Below are 19,160 nucleotides of genomic sequence, written 5' to 3'. Positions count from 1 at the left end.
GGCAACTGCCGCTATGGAGGCCCGCGGGGGCCAGAGCGCGGCCGCCCACTACCACGGGCGGCGGAGGTCGGGGGTGGGGTTGAAGCTCTTGGTGTCCCCAACATTCCTATCCTAGATCTCTCCATCTCTACAGCATCACCTCTGGCCGCCCAGGGTTTGGAACTTCTGAAAAGACGAACTTGGAGAAGGGATCTCAAGTCCAACCACTTCACTTTACAGATGAGGCTCAAAGAGGTAAATCGACTCTCCCAGGGTGCCCTAGGTGATTTGTAGCAAAGGCAGAGTTCGAACCCTAACCTTCTGGCAGGGCTTCTCTCTGTACCATCCGGCCAGTTGTCAACAATTCATATTTCCAAGGCCTTCAAGATTCACCGCGCATTCCTCACAACTGCTCTGTGAGCTGGGTAGGGCATGAGCATCCCCAGTCGGCCAAGAAGCCAAGCTGAAAGGATCGTCGGATTTAGAACAGAATCAGGCCCTAAGCTAGCAAGAGCTGGAGGGGAAACTTGAACTAGGGAATCCTGACTGACTCAAGTCCAAAGCTCTTTCCACATCAGCGGCCTCTCATTAAGGCAGCCAGAAATGGGGAACTGAGCCTGGAGTCAAGACTCACATACCTGGTTTTTTGTTTTTTGTTTTTTGCAGGGCAATGAGGGTTAAGTGACTTGCCCAGGGTCACACAGCTAGTAAGTGTCAAGTGTCTGAGGCCGGATTTGAACTCAGGTACTCCTGAATCCAGGGCCGGTGCTTTATCCACTGCACCACCTAGTCGCCCCCTACAACCAGCACTTATGACCAGATTACTTGGATTCAAATGCTATTTGCTGCCTCATGACTTTGGACAAGTCAATTAACCTCTTGAGACTCAGTTTCCTCAACTGTAAAACAAAGGGCTCTCAATTGATGATCTCTTAATGAAATAGGGGCAGCTAGGTGGCACAGTGGATAGAGCGCTGGCCCTGGAGTCAGGAGTACCTGAGTTCAAATCTGACCTCAGACACTTTACACATTTACTAGCTGTGTGACCCTGGCTTCTGTTTTTCAGTTCAAATGCAGCCTCAGACACTGCACAAGTCACTTAACCACCCAGCCTCAGTTTCCCCACCTATAAAATAGGCATTATAAAGGGCACCTGCCACACAGGCAGAGATACCATAAAGCACAAGAAAGGACACATAGCAGACTCTTAATACTTGTTCCATGCCCTCTCATGTCTGTCACAAACCTGCTTAAATCTCTTCCCTTCTCCAGGGCTGTTTCTTCCTCTACAAAGTAATGTGGTTGGACTAGATCAGGGCTTCTCAAGCTTTTGCCACTCTAGACCCCTTTTCACAGGAGGAATTTTTACCTGACCCTGGATATTTAAGTACGTAAAATAGGTATACATAACCTTTTACTGTTGCCAATTTTTTTATGATCCCCACATTTGGTTATGGGGTGAAGACCTGCAGTTTAAGAATCGAGGGACTAGATGAGGGGTCTGTGAATTACAGGCGAGCTAGCCAAATCTGGCCCATTTTAATGTAAAATCCATTTTTTTGCTAAGGACCATACAGAAATAGGTGGCATGGGGCTGCACTGATCCCTGGACTTTAGGCAATGCATTCCCACTCTGCTACCAAAGCAGCATCTGCAGCAGTTTCTCCTGTCTACAATCAGGATCCCAACACTTAGAAGATACCTACTAGGAAGTTGTAGGGGATAGAACACTGGACTTGGGAGTCAGACAGACGTGAGTTCAAATCCTGCTTTGGATACTTTCTACTAGTATGAGCCTGAGCAAGTTACTAAACCTCTCTTAACCTTAGTCTCCCCATCTTTAAAATGTCAATGAGCACCTACCTGCTACTACTACAACCTTCTCCCTGCTAAGAAGATAAACACACTCATATAAAGAGGCAGCACTGGCTGAGGGCCACTTGTGTATCTCCACATTCATTAGGAAAAACCAACAAGCAGAACCTTAGTCCCTATTTAACCTTAAATGTTTATCATCTTAAAAAATGAGTTTGGGGGCAGCTAGATGGCGCAGTGGTTAAAGCACCAGCCCTGGATTCAGGAGTACCTGAGTTCAAAGCTGGCCTCAGACACTTAACACTTACTAGCTGTGTGACCCTGGGCAAGTCACTTAACCCCCATTGCCCCGCAAAAAAAAAAAAAAAAAAAGTTTGACTACACCCCTCAGAAACAAATGGTATAAAGGTTATTTCAGATCTTAAGTCACAAAACTGTAGTGTTTCACTGCTTCCAAAAATAAGACATTGGTAGGGGATTTTTTTCTGTGTGCAACACAAAATGCACCTATGTTCTTTTCCTTCTTGCTTTAATGTTTATTCTCTGGCTTCTTTAACATTTGTTTGTCTTTTGAGCATTACGTACTCCTGACCCTCAGTTTTGCTGCCCATCCAAAAGAGTTATGGTTTTTATTCTGAGGCAATACTATCAAATTTGTTTCTGCCAAAGAATTGCTCCTTTAAGGTTTGAAAGATTGAGCCTAGGGATTCAGGTGGTCCAAGTACTGCCAGATGGATCCCCTGAGGGCTGCCTACAGACATGAATTTTTTATTTTCTCCTAGCATTGAGGACTTTCATAAGAAGCTTACAGAGACTGAAGTAGACTTACAAATCTTGATAGATCAACTGAAGCTCAATGATAACAAGCTCCAAAACCACAAAGATGATGAACAGAGAAATAAAACTGAGACTTTCAAAGAAACCACAAATACCATGGCATAATCAATTAAACACTGCACTATGGTACTGCAGATTGTGGGAAAAGTACTATTAATCCTGTAGATGGTATATATCAACCTGGAATCAGTGAGAAGCAGAATGTTTATTGGGTCAATAAATATGTATTAGTAGTATTTATTGATTAATAAGTTTTATTAATATTTATTAAGTGCCAAAAAAGAAAAATTGAGTCTATTATGAACTGTTTTTACATATCCAAGGAAGCCAAACAATCTTGGAACTTGGAAATTACCCTGTAAACTACAGGAACATAAGGATCCAGAACAAGCAGAGATTTTAGAGATTAAATAGTCCAACCCTTATAGATATGGGGAAACTGAGAACTATAGAGGTTATATGTCACATAGAGAGTAAGCAGAAAAGACAAAATTCAAACCCAGACCCTCTTTCCTCAAATTCTGTGTCCTTTTCACTCTACCATATTGCTACCCCATTTTTTTAAAAAGGGAGGGTGTTTAAATCAACAAAAAGCTATTTTCTCTCCCACCTCCCCCAAACCATTAGAAAACAAGAAAGAAAACTAATGGAACAAATGTGCATAGTTAAGCAAAACAGATTCTTGAATTAGCCATGTCCAAAAAATAGGTCTCAATCTATACTGAGTCCCATACATACTTTGTAACATGAGACTTACAGATGTGATATAATGGAAAGAGCACTAACACTAATGCTGGTCAACACACCAGGATTCCAATCACACTTACTACCTGGGTGATGCTAAGCAAGTTACAACCTCTCTGGGCTTCCTTTTCCTCATCTATAAAATGAAGGGGTTGGATGAGACGGCCTCTGAGTTCTCGCCCATCCTAAATAAAGGGTCTTCACTCAGGGTTCTTGAACTTGGATTTTAAAAATATTTCAGTAACTATATTTCATTATAATTGACTTGCTTTACAATCCTATATATATTTTATTCTATGTGATTAAAAACATTATTCTGAGAAGTCTATGGGCTTCTCAGGCCAGATTGGCAATAAACAAAAAAGGTGAAAAACACCGTGCCTTAGATGAGCTTATGATCAACTAGTAGTAGTAACAATCTTTTAAATTTTTATAGCACTTTATGGCTTAAAAAAACTTTCACACACATTATCCCATTTGACCCCCACACCAACCCTTGAGGTAGGTAGGACAGGATTATGCCTGTTTTACAGATATGGAAACAGAGGCCTAGAGAGAGGAAAAGACTTGGCCAAAGACACAGCTAAGTAGCAAAACTGGGGCTAGAACCCAGATTTTCTGGCTCCTACTTTATTTGTAAGGGATTTGGGATTCAATATCATTAAATATGTTCTTTGTACAAAATGTTTACTGTTCATTTATAAAGAAAATTAGAGCATCTGAGAAAAAGAATATAGGTAATCGGAATACAAACAGGTCGTGTTTCTAGAGTTCATTTATGAATTGGTTTTTGAAACTTAGAACAGAAATCCCTATAGAATGTTATAATGAGTGGTCCAGGTACAGATGAATTAGTACAGCTTGGTTTAAGTGTTTAGTTAACTGACTAAACTTAAATGTCCTTTAAATCATCTATTTCTAGGGAATACATTTTGGACCCTAGAAAATGTAGCCAGGAAGAGATTTCCTCTACCTGGGCAGGCATTCTGCCAGGGAGGAAGAGTGGGCATTACTGGGCAATGGGAACTTTATAAACATGACACACTGGTATCCATATCCCATACTCATCTCATTTCTTCCTCAAGGAATCCATGAATTCTTCCCTGCTCCCTCCAAATAGTTTGCTGGGTTTATGTTTGGGGGTTGTTTTTTTAGCTAGGCCTGTGATTTCAGTGTCAGGAGCTTTATGTGTTATACTCTACCAGGGTACCTCAGCTGTAATTCAGTCTTAGAGTGTTGCCTGGGACACCTAAAGATCAGTAACTTGTCCCGGGTCCCACAGCCCATTTGTATTAATACAGGCAGGACTTGAATCCAACTCTCCCTGATTCCAGTCAGCTCTCCATCCACTATACCATCAACCTCACTTTTTGATTATACTTGTACTTCCAGAGTTTTCACTTAGTATTCATACATAGGACTTAACAAAATGGTGTCACTTATCATTTACAGCATTTTGATTTGAGGATGGGAGAATTTTTTTATTTTTTGGTGAGGCAATTGGGGTTAAGTGACTTGCCCAGGGTCACAGAGCCAGTGTCAAGTGTCTGAGGCTGGATTTGAATTCAGGTACTCCTGAATCCAAGGCCAGTGCTTTATCCACTGTACCACCTAGCTGCCCGGGGAGAATATTTATAAAGGGGTGACTTGAGAGTCAAGAAAATACACCAACTACACTACTACATTGTAAAAGTTAAGGGTTTTCCACCCTGAACCCTGATGCCATATATTCCTTTCCTAAATAACATCAAATCACCACAATATTGAAATGAAATACTAACTGGAATAGGACACCTTTAGTTGTCAGGACAATTATCTAGATTCTCTTAGATAAAATCCCAGGCTATTACACCAAAACAAGAAGCTTTAGTTTAGAAGAAAAGAAACAGGGGACAGCTGGGTGGTGCAGTGGATAAAGCACCGGCCTTGGATTCAGGAGGACCTAAGTTCAAATCCATCCTCAGACACTTGACATTTACTAGCTGTGTGACCCTGGGCAAGTCACTTAACCCTCACTGCCCCACCAAAAAAATAAAATAAAATAATAAATAAATAAGTAAAAAGAAGAAAAGAAACAACAAAGACAAAATCCACTTTGGTAATTGATACAGATTTTGGGGGGTGGGGTCCTTTTACCTTTTTTTCTTTTCTTTCTTATAAAAGTGTTCCCATGTGGATATGTTACTTCCTTATAATGGAGTCATGTACTAGTTTACAGTTTTAATTTCTTTATGTAAATTTCAGGCATTAGAGAATGGAAAAGATTATAATAACTAATTTAATTTGTAAAATTCTATTTTAATTAAAATACACATTGTGAATTTTATTCTTTTGCCACTAGCTGAAGTCCAGTCTACAACTTTCCAGTTCAGACTTTGAAATGCAAAGATTTAAAAAACTTTTAAATCATAGCTTTATACATAAATACAATCTGTACATTGTATTATTTATACAACAACTGATCTACCATCATAGAGGAGATCAAAATTTCAGAAAAGAGATCAGATCCAGTTCAAAATTGAAAAAACAGGTCACTTCTTTGTTATTGGAAGACGTTTCAGCCTGTAAAAAAAAAATAAATAAAAATCATATATATTGATATGCCTTAAAAATATATTTTATGTACTTCTCCAGCATTCATCTTTATTGTCTCCCTACCATCTACACTAAGAATGTTAGAATATAATTTTTTCAATACAAAAGAATATAGTCTTTGGTCAATCAATGAGAGCAGAACAAAACTTTGTCATCTCTATATCACTGGATCATTACCTTCAGAAATAAGCTCTCAGGAACAGCTTATTGCCCCACAAAAAACAAAAACAAAAAAAGAAATAAGCTCTCAATATGACCCAAGTCGAACAGTACAGTCATAGAATCTAAGCTTCCTGAAAGCATAGACCATTTTTTTGTTGTTGTTGGGTTTTTTTGTTTTGGGGTTTTTTTGGGTGAGGCAGTTGGGGTTAAGTGACTTGCCCAGGGTCACACAGCTAGTATGTGTCATGGGTCTGAGGTCGAATTTGAACTCAGGTCCTCCTGAATCCAGGGCCGGTGCTCTATCCACTGCATCACCTAGCTGCCCTGACTGTTTTGTTTTTGTCCTTGTATTCCCAGCCCCATCACAATTCCCTGCACATCTACATTTACTAATTGCCTTCCATGTATTAGATGCTGGGATACAAATAGAAAGAATGAAGCAATTCTTACAAAAAGTTTACATTCTAATAGGGGAGGCAACGTGTAAAAATGCATACAGCATTATTGAAATAAATTGTGTCATAAAAGATATAGAAAAGAGTTCTTATCTTGGATCCATCAATAATTTACTGTTTGACCTTTGGGAAGTGGTTGATAAAATGTTTACTTCAATATCAAATATGAGTGAGAATTTTACTTTTCAAACCTAAGTCTCAGTTTGCTATCATGGTAAAGGCTATTAAGTTTAAAATAGAGTTTTAGACACTAGAATAACCAAGTATGATGCAAAAATATTATAATTTTGCTTTAAAATAAAAAATTGTATCCTATCATCTCTATTTTCTTTGTCTTGTAGATTTTTAAAAAATGTACTTTTTCAATTGACACAGTTTGGTCCTTGGAGATAGTCTTAAATTCTGCTTCTCCTAGTGTTAACTGTACTGCATACATAAGTAAAGAAAGAACTTGAACATGTAAAACAGAATGATAGAAATCATCTCTTTCAACCCTTTTATTCTGCATGTGGGAAAACCGAGATCTGAAAAAAATGAAAATAACTTAGCAACGGTAACAGTTATTTAATGTTTAGCACCAAGACCAGAACATGGTTCTCTTGACCTATACTCTATGCTTCAATGCCTTGAATCCACTCTTCCTGCTACTCCATTTCTGTATTAGCAGAATACAAAAGAATGACATACCTTCTTAAAAGTTCCTGAGGTGATATGTCTTTGACCTCTACGTCACTCTGGCTGTCACTGCTATCAGCACTTTCTGAACTACTACTCTTCTCTGTTTTCTTATTTCTCTGTTTGCCTTTCTGTTTATGCTTCTTGTGTTTCTTTTTCTGGTTAAAAAAAGAAAAATAAAAAATACAGTTGTTTAGTCCCGCAATTCCCTTGTTTTAGTGTGAAGCTTTGAGGTGTTCCGGAATAAACGGATAAGGAGAAAAAAAGACAGCTGGGTTCATTAAAAACCAAAAACTCTATCTCAAAATGAAATCCAGCATACTATGGTGTACCAAAGAAATAACAGTATTTACACAGCAAAGTGGTACAAACTTTAATTCCTAAACAAACATATTTAGGGCATAGTCCTACAGACACTGCATTTCCAAGACAGTCTATGACATTTCTCATTAACTCAAGTGACCTCATTTTTCTTGAATGCCTTTTGGTGGCTACACAGCTGGGTGACAGACATCATGAAAGCGCACACAGAGAGAGGCCTAGTCAGAAAAACAATAACACTATCACCTTGCAAAAACAAGCAAACATAGTTAAGAAACAAATTATTTTATTTTAAATTGTATCTATGATTTATCTCCTTAATTCACCTTAAGCGGGTATGCATCTTATGTATTTTTTCTCTCATTAGTCTGTTAATAATTGAGCTGTTGGATCGGCTAGGTGGCACAGTGGATAAAGCACCAGCCCTGGATTCAGGAGTACCTGAGTTCAAATCCGGCCTCAGACACTTGACACTTGACACTTACTAGATGTGTGACCCTGGGCAAGTCACTTAACCCCCATTGCCCCGCAAAAAAAAAAAAAAAAAACCCGAGCTGTTTCTAGTCTACTTTCCTATCCTACATTCCATCTCAGCTTCCACTACCAACTTACTCAGATCAAATGATCACACCATGACTCAAAGAAGAAAAAGTAAAGCATTTACGTTAATCTTTACCAAAATATATTATTTCAAATGCTAAAAGTCTTTCAACTGTCCAACATCGATTGCTGAATAGCAAATTAGGAATTGACACCCACGCTAACACTTCTGTCATCAAGTTGATGTTTAATTTCACTGTTTCCTAAACAATGTACGATCAAGACATTTATGATGTTTCATAAATCCTTTGTTGCCAATTGGTACCAAGGGGTAATGGACAGAAGGTAGGTGTGACAGGAAACTATATATTAACAGTAACCTATGGTGAAGAAAATATATGTCTGCTATGTGCCTCTGTATCATAAAGTATGTCTGATGGCAAATGCATAGCTTGGCTGGTCTAGCCTAGCTGGAGAGATGCTTTCGCTTTCCTATAAAATTCACAGGTATATTAGGTACTGAATGATGATAATGAATAACAACTCCTGATTCACATACAGCTTTATAGTTTACAATTTGCTTTCCCTTATAACCACTCCACAAGGTGGGCTGTACAAGGATTGTTACCAACATTTACTAAATGAAGAAATTGTGCCTGAAGGCTGGGAACAACTGGCGGAGCCTAAACTAAAACCCCACTATCCAAAGTCAAAGTCCATTATGCCATAACCACCTCAAACAGAGATTGAAAAACACTAACTGAGGTATATGTGGGAGTTATTAGCATTTGTTGAAACAAAAAGTCATAAACCATGCTTTTTTCTCTCAGGAAAATTGCCATTAATCGCTTTTTGATGAGCCAACAGCAACTAATGAGAATAGGAAAATAAATAGATCTATATATTGAGAAGCAAACTTTCAAAACAGGAACAATCTGTTATTTGCTAACAAACTTTTTATCTAGCTGACAGAGTTTAACCACAACCAAAATACAACTATTTTTTAAAAGCACACAGTTTCCTGAATAGAAAACTGCTAACTACATTTTAGGTCTAAAATCAAGATGAACCCAACAAGAAATGCTCTCAGAGATGCCCTCATTTGGTACTCAACAGCCAAAATGATGCATTCTCAGGCTTAGTAAATATTTAAGTTACTCTAAGATACATAATAGCATGTGCATATCCTACTGAAACTTCTTTCTGTTCACATTACTAAGAAAATCAATGCTTGAACACATTTGTTTCCTTATTTAGAAAGAAAAAACTTCAGGGGAAAAAAAATGGAAAGTTGTATATAAAAATCCAACCTTTTGGGGAGGGGTGAAGGGTACCAAGGATTCACCTTTCAGAATCTGAGGGCAGTCCTGAGGATTATATGTCAGGAATGAAAAAGTATTTGCTAGACCAAGAAAACAACAACCAATGGTCCTCTTCCACCTATTCTGTCAAGAACAAACTTACCTTTTCTTTTTTGTGCTTGTGGTCTTTCTTTGTCTTTCGCTTTTCTTTGCTCTTCTTAGGTTTCTCTTTTGGGTGGTCTTCCAAAATACTGGATTGCTGAACAGGTTCATGTTTCTGACGAGCATCTAAAATAAAATTTAACATGAAGTGTAGCAAACAATAAGCCAACAGGAGCAAATCAGAACTGAATTAGCACTAAAGATTGGAGTTAATATTGAGGCAGAACTTGTGTCCATGGACTCATTTCTGTTCCACTCAAATACCAATGTATTAGTATACTTAATCCAATTCAACAATTATTGTGAGCCTATTATGCACAAGGCACCACACGTTAGTATTTTTAAAGAGCTACTACAGTATGTATGAGACCTATGTACTCTATTATAATCTCATTTGAGACTGAAGATAAAAATCAAATTATTCTGCTAATACACATTTTTAATTTACCATGAAAACAGCTATTTTACAAACTCTTATATAAGAAAATTAGTTTTAGAAATAGTCTTTGTAAAGAGCCTCTTAAGATAAAAACCATTTATGTATCATTAAAAATGGCTGACCAAGGGGCAGCTAGGTAGTGCAGTGGATAAAGCACCGGCCCTGGATTCAGGAGAACCTGAGTTCAAATCCAGCCTCAGACACTTGACACCTTACTAGCTGTGTGACCCTGGGCAAGCCACTTAACCCTCATTGCCCTGCAAAAAAAAAAAAAAGGCTGACCAAGAAGGCCTGGGAAGACTTATGTGAACTGAAATAAGTGAAATAAGTAGAATTAGGAAAACAAAATATACTTCTACATTGCCAAAATTTGTCCCAGTATCCCTTCCCCTCAACTAGAGAGTCATTCCATATAATAATATTTTAAAGAAAAAAGGAGAGAGAAAGCAAAACAGATTAATATACACAACATTCTATACCCAAGAACCTTCTAACTTGGCAATATGGGGGAGAATATCTTCTAATATCTCTTCTTTGAGACCATGCTCAACCAAAAAAACCCTAACTGATCATCGTGTGGTTATACTATTCACATTTGACCCTGATGACCTGAGATCAAATGCACCTCCCTGCCTCCTTTGCTGAGGTGGAGTATTATGGATGTGGTGCAGTGCAAAGCTTGAATAATTTGTTGGCTAGTTTTGTTGAACTGCTTTTTTCCCCTCTTTCAGTCTTTAGGATGACCTTTAAGAATGACCTCTGGATGGAGATGGAGATACCAGCAGATAACTGATGTAGGCATAAAAGATATCAATAACATTTTTAAATGGCTGAACAACTGTTAATAAGCATATGATTATAATGGAATACTATTGTGCTATAAGAAATGATGAGCAGGATGATTTCAGAAAAACCTGGAAAGACTTACATGAATTGATGCAAAGTGAAGTGAACAGAACCAGGAAATTGTTATGCACAGCAACAACAATACTGTTCGATGAAGAACTGTGAATGACTTAGCTATTCTCGGCAATACAATGATCCAAGACAATCCCAAAGAACAAATGATGAAGCATACTATCAGCCTCCAGAGAAGGAACTGTTATTGATTGAATACAGAATGAAGCATGCTATTTTTCACTTTCTTTCTTTCATTTTTTTTCTTTTATTTGAGTCTTCTTGTAGTACAAAATGACTATTATGGAAATGTTTTACATAATTGCACATGTACAATCCACATCTGATTGCTTGCTGCCTCAAGGAGGAGGGAGGGGAGGAAAGAAAGGATAAAATTTGGAACTCAAAACTTTAAATAAAAATATTTTTTAAATTGGGAAAAATAGTGGCAGCTAGGTGGCACAGTGGATAGAGTACCGGCCTGGAGTCAGGAGGACCTGAGTTCAAATCTGGCCTCAGATGCTTAACACTTACTAGCTGTGTGACCCTGGGCAAGTCACTTAACCCCAATTGCCTCACCCCCCCCCAAAAAATGGAAAAAATAAATAAAAGCTTTTGCACAAAGCCAATGCAACCAAGATTAGAAGGAAAGTAGAAAGCTGAGAAACAATCTTTATAGCAAGTGTCTCTGATAAAGGACTCATTTCTCAAATATATAGAGAACTAAGTCAAAGTTATAAGAATACAAGCCATTCTCCAATTAATATATGGTCAAAGGATATGAACAGGCAGCTTTCAGACAAAGAAATCAAAGCTATCTATACAACTATGAAGAAGTGCTCTCAATCACTTTTGATTAGAAAAATGCAAATTAAAACAATTCTGAGGTACTATTTCACACCTATCAGATTGGTTAATATGACAAAAAAAGAAAAAATGATAAATGTTGAAGAGGATGTGGGAAAACTGGGATGCACTGCTGGTGGAGTTGTGAATTGATCCAACCATTCTGGAGAGCAATTTGGAACTATGTCCAAAGGGCTATAAAACTGTGCGTACCCTTTGATTCAAAATACCACAATACAACTACTAGGTCTGTATCCCAAAGAGATCATAAAAAGGGGGAAAAGAATGTACATGTGCAAAAATATTTAAAGCAGCCATTTTCATGGTGGCAAAATATTGGAAATTGAGGGGATGCCCATCAATTGGGGAACAGCTGAACAAGCTATGTATATGAATTTAATTAAATACTATTAGGCAATAAGAAATTATGAACAGGCAGATTTCAGAAAAACCTAGGAATACTTGTACAAACTGATGCAAAGTGAAATAAGCATAACCAGGAAAACACTGTACACAGTATCTATAACACTGTGTGATGAGCAACAATGGATATTTTGCTATTTTAGATTTCATGAATACAATATGAATTTTATTTTTAGACTTGCAAGAATACTAACTCACAATGTCTGCTTACTTTATTAAAGGGAATTAACTTATTTTGTTAAGATAATAATAACAGATTAACACTTTTAAGAAATTCTTTGTATCTCACCTGATCTTTATGACTACTTGAGATCAGTCTTATTATTAGTCCTATTTTATAGATGAGGAAAATGGGTCAGAAAGGTTAAGTGACTTACCCAGTGTCACACAGCTAACATCTAAGGCAAGATTCAAACGTAAGTATTGCTGACTCCAAGTCCCACCTGCCTTGCAGGATAAGATTAAGAGCTGGAAAGGACCTCAAAGGTCATCTCCTCCAACCCTCTCATTTTATAGATTAGGAATTTAAGCCAAGGGGAACAAAAACAGTAAATCTCAGAGGTAAAAGCTGAACTCACGTCTTCTGACTCCAAAGCCTATGGCTCTTTTTCATGTACCATACTTTATCCATGAAAAATTAATTTTAAAAGCTTTAATACAGACTCCTTGGCACCACAGCAGGGCAATCAGACCCCCCACATTTTGGCTCTAACACTGACTCCTCCTTCTCTATTCTCTGTTCTAGCCACACTGGATGACAGGCCATCATGCGTGCATGAGAGAGAGAGAGAGAGAAAGTGTGCGCGTGTGCTTGCATGCATGTACGCACGCAATTCCCTGCCTAGAGATGCCTTCTCTACCTCTCTTTTGGCTTATCGGACCATCATGGCCCAGCTTGGGGCCATTTTCTCCATGAAATCTTCACTAATCGCAGCTGAAAGTGATCCATCTCTCTTCCTTTGTTCATGCATCACATTCTACTTTGTGAATATACTTTTTTGGCTAAATCATATCTTTCTATCTACCTACTTCACCCCACTAGATTAATTGTAGGCTCCCAAGAGCAGGAACAACAGGGCTTTTTTCATGTTCATATTACTATTACTTAGCAAGGTCTTTCACACATGTGTTTCATAACTGTTTATTGAACTGAAATTCAGAAGCAGATAAATAAAAGTAAAAGAAATTCAGAAGTAAGAGAATAGATATTATTTCTGAAGCAAATACATATACCTAGGGTTCTCAACTTACTAGGACAGAACACAGGAGGGAGTCGTGGGCCAAATTCTTCTCTTTCATCCAGCTTCATCTTCTGTAAAGTAACAGGAGGCACTGGCTCACTGACAACCACTGCACTGACTAGATAAAATGAGCACATTTTAATTTTTAAAAAAGAAACACCTTAGAAAAAGAAATTTTCAAATATGCAGGATTGCCTTTTCACAGAGTAATGATGCAATTTAACTAAAAATTAATCACAGTATACAAAAGTTAATAATCTAGTTCCTACATTTTCAGAGGGCAAGGGCTGACATTTGCAACATTTTGTATTTATATGGAACTTTTCAATATGAAGGTTGCCAAAAGATTAAGTTTATATACCCAGATCAATAAACATGATAAATATTTCCAGTAAAAGATTTTTAGCACACATAACTACATAAAACACATGTGGTCTTAGAATACATTTTTTTCTATAGAAAAAAACAACTAGGAAATGTATTAAATTAGACCCCTGTATAGTTTTTCAAAGGTCTAGTCCTAGATTTGCAAATAGAAGGAGCTAAGAAGTCAAAAGAATTTTCATTTTTCTTGGCTATTATTTACTTATGCCTGCACTGCTGCAGTTCTGCATTACTATGTCTGAATACACAAATCAAATGAAGTATGATGTGTTAAGTGGTTTTCAAATTTTAAAGTGCTCTGTGTCAGCTAGTATGACTGTGAGAAAATCCTGCTTCTCTGATATAAAGCTGACAATAATTTAATTCATGCTTCTGAAATAAAGAATTTTGAAATTGCACTTATATTCACTTTCCTTGATGACACCTCATACCACCAGCTACTTGCAAGAAACCAAAAGTAGTGACTACAAAAATCTGCCGCCAAAAACAAATAATTAGAAATATAATCTTAAAAATTACATCCACAGCAGAAGCCTAGCTAATGAGTTATTATAGACATATGTGTATAGAAATTAATTTTGAAGTGTAAATATCTATAAATGTATGTTGGTTTTGTTTAAAGTGCAATTTGCTATCTGTGGCAGCAAAGAACTAAAAGTGAAGGAGATGCTCATCAATTAGACAATGACTAAATAATTTTGATACATGAATGCAAAGAAATGCTATGACATTTTAAGAAATACTGACTGTGAAATATGCAGTGAGGCATGGAAGATCTGATATAAACCACAAGGAGTACAATGTAAATTTAAACTTAATAGAATATAATTATAATAACTAATTTTGGTCCCAAAGGAAAGAGATGAAAATATCGTTTCTCTCTCTTTCTTTTTTTTTTTTTTTTTTTTGCAGGGCAATGGGGGTTAAGTGACTTGCCCATGGTCACACAGCTAGTAAGTGTCAAGTGTCTGAGGCCAGATTTGAACTCAGGTACTCCTGAATCCAGGGCCGGTGCTTTATCCACTGCGCCACCTAGCCGCCCCCTTCTCTCTCTTTCTTGAAGAAGGTAGGTAGCCGGGATGTGGAACACTGTATGACTCAACTATTTGTTGCTTGGTTTTGCCAAACAGCTTTTTTCCCCTCTTTCTTTCTTCCTTCCTTTCTTTTTATTTATCATAAAGAAAGTTTCTCTGGGTAAAGCTATACTGAGAAATGAAGTGATATAAAACAAAATATATTAATAAAATGTTTTAAGGAAAAATTATAATCAAGTTACATGCATAATAAATTATTTAAAATTCAAATGTGTGTGTGTGTGTGTGTGTGTGTGTGTAAAGTGAATGTGTGTATGTGTTCCCCTATGTATTTCATAGACAAAAGTTCACAAAACCCAAAGGACCTAGCTTCATTAATCATAACAATTTCAAAAAACAATTCGGTTTTTTTTTTTTTTGGGCTATCAAAATTTCCCTTAGTTTAGGTCTTTCTCAACAGGTTTAAAGTTTTGCAAACTATTTGTGTTAGTACCTCCACAAACAAGTGTGAAACAAAAGATGGCGATAATTAATGATCATGGCTATCCTAAAAATCCACCAGATACTTGTATTAGAAAGAAATAAGGGGGCAGCTGGGTGGCACAGTGGATAAAGCACCAGCCCTGGATTCAGAAGGACCTGAGTTAAAATTCGGCCTCAGACACTTTCAAGTCACTTAACCCTCATTGCCCCGCAAAAAAAAAAAAAAAAAAGAAAGAAAGAAAGAAAAAAGAAATTGTCCTTGTACAATAGTGATAACATAGCACATGAAGCCCAGCCAAGGCACAATTATTACTGCTTAAATTAAATCAGTTAGTTAAACAAAGAATTATCTTTGTAAATTATCCTAATCTGCAACTCTGCAGATAAAGCAAATAGGTAGTTTTTCTAGAAATAATCATTTTCTGCATTAATTACAAAAGTTTTAAATACAGAGAACAAATACCTTGTATATCAGATGATGTTTCTACCAAATCACCCAGCTTTGGACTTTTAGGATCTGATCCTCCAGGATCAGCTTGACTGTCTTCATTTTCACTTTCATCTTCTTCAGAGGAAGAGGATTTTTCATCAGAAGAACTGGCAAAGATGGCTTTAAATAAATCCATGGATGGTCTGCTACCTTCTTCGTTCTTCTGATCAACATTTTCATTTTCTACCTGAATATTATACAGTAAGAAGAGCAGTGCAAAAAGAAACAGAAAAAAAGGAGATGTCAAAATATTAAAGGAGAGGGGAAAAAAAGTTAAATGCACAGAACATCCAATGAACACGTGAATGCATATGCTTTGTGATAATTTCCCCATAACCTAAGACTCTGGCAGCAAGGAATAGTACAAGAAGACCCCTTCAGAATAGGGTCCAAGAAAATAGTCCAGGCAAGAAGTGATAAAGCCCTGCATTAGTATGTGATTAAAAAGAAAGGGATTAAAAAAAAGAAGAAGAAAAGAAAGGGATATAAAATATGCTGAAGAAGTGGAATCAATAAAACTTGGCAAACAGGATTTAACCAGGGGAGGTGGGGAGGGGAAACACAAGTAAGCCAGAGTAAAAAGTCAAGAATGACTCTATGGACTACACATGTATAACTTATATTGAACTGCTTGAGTTCTTAAGGTGGGGTGGGAAGTAGGAAGAGAATTTGGAACACAAAGTTTTTTAAATCGATGTTAAAATATGTTTTTACATGTAATTTGGGGGAAAAAAATAAAATTCTAAGAATGACTCTATGATCATATCAAACAAATTACAAAAGGAAGGAAGAAATTACCTATTAGATTTATTATTAGGAGAAGAATTCATGACCAAACGAGAGAAAGGATATTTGGATTACATAAAACTAAAAAGGTTTTGCACAAATAAAACCGATATAGCTAAGATTAGAAAGGAAATAGGTTACTGGGGGAAATCTCCATAGGAGGTTTCTTTGATAAAGGTCTTATTTCCAAGATAAAGAACTGACTTAAATGTATAAGAATAAAAGCTATTCCTCAACTGAAAAATGAACAAATGATATGAACAGGAAGTTTTCTCTTTTTTTAAATCCAATTTTATTAGCTATTTTGAATTTTCTCTCTCACCAATCTGCACCACCCCCCTTATTTGCTGAGAAAACAAAAACAAAACAAAACACAAAAAACATTACAACTATGTATAGTCAAGCAAAACTAATTCCCACATTAACCATATTTAAAACAAAACAAATTTAAAAAACACCTTTAATCTGCACTTTGATTTCATTACTCCTCCATATGGAGGTGGATTGGATATTTCATGAGTATTCTGATATCAGAGTTGGTTCCACAGTGATCAGAGGTTGCTAAGTCCTTCAAAGTTGCTTGTTTTTATGGTCTTGTTGCTATTATATACATTATTCTCCTGGTTCAGCTTACTTCACTTTGAAACTGTTCCTACAAGTCTTCCCAAGTTGTTCTAAAACCATTCCCTTCATCATTTCTTACAGTACAGTAACATTCCATTCCGTACACATACCATAACTTCTTCAGCTATTCCCCAAGTGATGGGTACCCCTTCATTTTTCAATTCTTTATCACCATGAAAAGAGCTGCTATAAATATTTTTGTATGCATGGGTCCTTTTCCTCTTTCTTTGATCTCTTTGAGGCATAGACCACTTACTTGTGGTATTGCTGGATCAAAGGGTATGCACAGTTTAACAGCTTTTTAACTATATGAACATGCATCTTTCAAAGGAAGAAATTTAAGCTTTCACTAGTCATAAAAAATGCTATGAAATATATTTTGCATGACTTCATGTGTATAATCTATCAAATTTCTTGCCTTCTTAAGGAGAGGGGAAAGGGAGGAAGGGAGAGAATTTGGAACTCAAAATTAAAAAAAAAAACAAATGTTAAAAATTTGTTTTTATACATAATTAGAAAACAAAAAATAAAAATTTCCCCCAAAAATGCTCCAAATCACTGATAATTAGGGAAATTCAAATTACACTAACACTAAGGTTCTACCTCATACCTATCAGGTTGACAAAAACATAGAATGACAGGAAAACAGACACATTAATTGAAGTACTACTAGTGAAGCTATGAATCAGTCCAACCATTCTGGAAAACAATTTGTAAGTATGTGAAAAAACTTACTAAACTGTGCATAGTTTTTAACCCAGTATTACCCCTACTAGGTCAATACCCTAAAAAGACCAAATAAAGAGAAAAAGGACCAAGATGTACACAAATATTAATAATAGTTCATTTGGTACTGGCTAAGACCTAGAAACTAAGGGAGTGCCCTTTAATTGAGGAATGGCTAAACAAATTATATTACATAAACTTAATGATATCATTTGTGTCATAAGAAATGACAAAAGGGAAGATTTCAGAGAAACCTGGAAAGATAAGTATGAACTGATGCAGAGAAAAGAGAACAGAATTAGAAGAATTTATACAATAGCAGTAGCAATGTAAAAACAAAACGCCTCTGAAATACTTAAAAACTCTGATCAATGCAATGACCAGCCAAGATTCCAGAGGTGAAACAATGAAGATGGCTTACCCATACATGCTGACAGAAAGATGAGGGATTCAAGATGCAGAATGAGATACACATTTTTGGACATGGCTAATATGGAAATTTGTTTTGCTTGACTATGTATATTTCTTAGAAGGATTTTTTCCCTTTTTCTTTCTCAGTGTGGGAATAAAGGAGGCAGTGATGTAGAAAATCAATGCCTGTTAATTGAAAATATGTTAACTAAAAAAAGAGTAACTCTCTTAGGTTGTAAACATGAGAGACTAGAAGAAAAGTGCCTTCTATAGAAAGAGGGAAGTTTAGAGAAAGGGTGAGTTGAGAGTTTAATAAGTCAATAATTTTGTGTAAATGTTTAATATAGGCAAAATTATACACAATACCACTCTATTACATTAGGTTCAATCTAAATCATTTTTCTAACACTGTTAAAAAATTATTGCTGAGATTCTAGGACTCTATAAAGACTAACTAACAAGTACAAAAATCATTGTAATGGAGAAAAACAATGGTCTCAGGATAAATTTGAGAGCATGAGAAAACTAGCAATCTCATATATACCTTAGTTGAAGATGATTCCACTGTACTCCTTTCATTGTTATTTACCAATGGCCTCAGTTGTTGTTTCTGAACTTCAACTTTTGATCTAGCCATACTTAGAAACTCACTAATAGAATCTTCTTTCTTCTCTTCTTGGTCAGGTATATCCCACCTGGATGGCTTTCTTGGTTCTAAAAATTGATTGATACCAACAATAATACAGTCATACAAATGAATTTCTGCATCACACAGATCACTTATTGCGCC

General features: G+C 36.5%; 1 protein-coding gene across 1 annotated transcript in view; it reads right to left on the bottom strand.

The window, feature by feature from the left end:
- Positions 1-5,391: 5,391 nt before the first annotated feature.
- Positions 5,392-19,160, bottom strand: part of GPATCH1 (G-patch domain containing 1) — a 51,357-nt gene continuing 37,588 nt past the window's right edge. Inside the window, exons 15-20 of the mRNA XM_043985349.1 lie at positions 18,915-19,084; positions 15,797-16,010; positions 13,443-13,550; positions 9,588-9,712; positions 7,275-7,420; positions 5,392-5,937 (exon numbers count right to left, since the gene is read on the bottom strand). Coding sequence (XP_043841284.1) covers positions 5,907-5,937; positions 7,275-7,420; positions 9,588-9,712; positions 13,443-13,550; positions 15,797-16,010; positions 18,915-19,084 — 794 coding nt within the window. The 3' untranslated portion in view covers positions 5,392-5,906. The remainder of the gene's footprint in view (positions 5,938-7,274; positions 7,421-9,587; positions 9,713-13,442; positions 13,551-15,796; positions 16,011-18,914; positions 19,085-19,160) is intronic.

Source organism: Dromiciops gliroides, chromosome 2, assembly GCF_019393635.1.
Source record: "Dromiciops gliroides isolate mDroGli1 chromosome 2, mDroGli1.pri, whole genome shotgun sequence".
NCBI classification, from domain to species: domain Eukaryota; kingdom Metazoa; phylum Chordata; class Mammalia; order Microbiotheria; family Microbiotheriidae; genus Dromiciops; species Dromiciops gliroides.
Note: the sequence above shows the minus strand (reverse complement) of the source record. Positions and strands in the feature narration are given on the sequence as shown.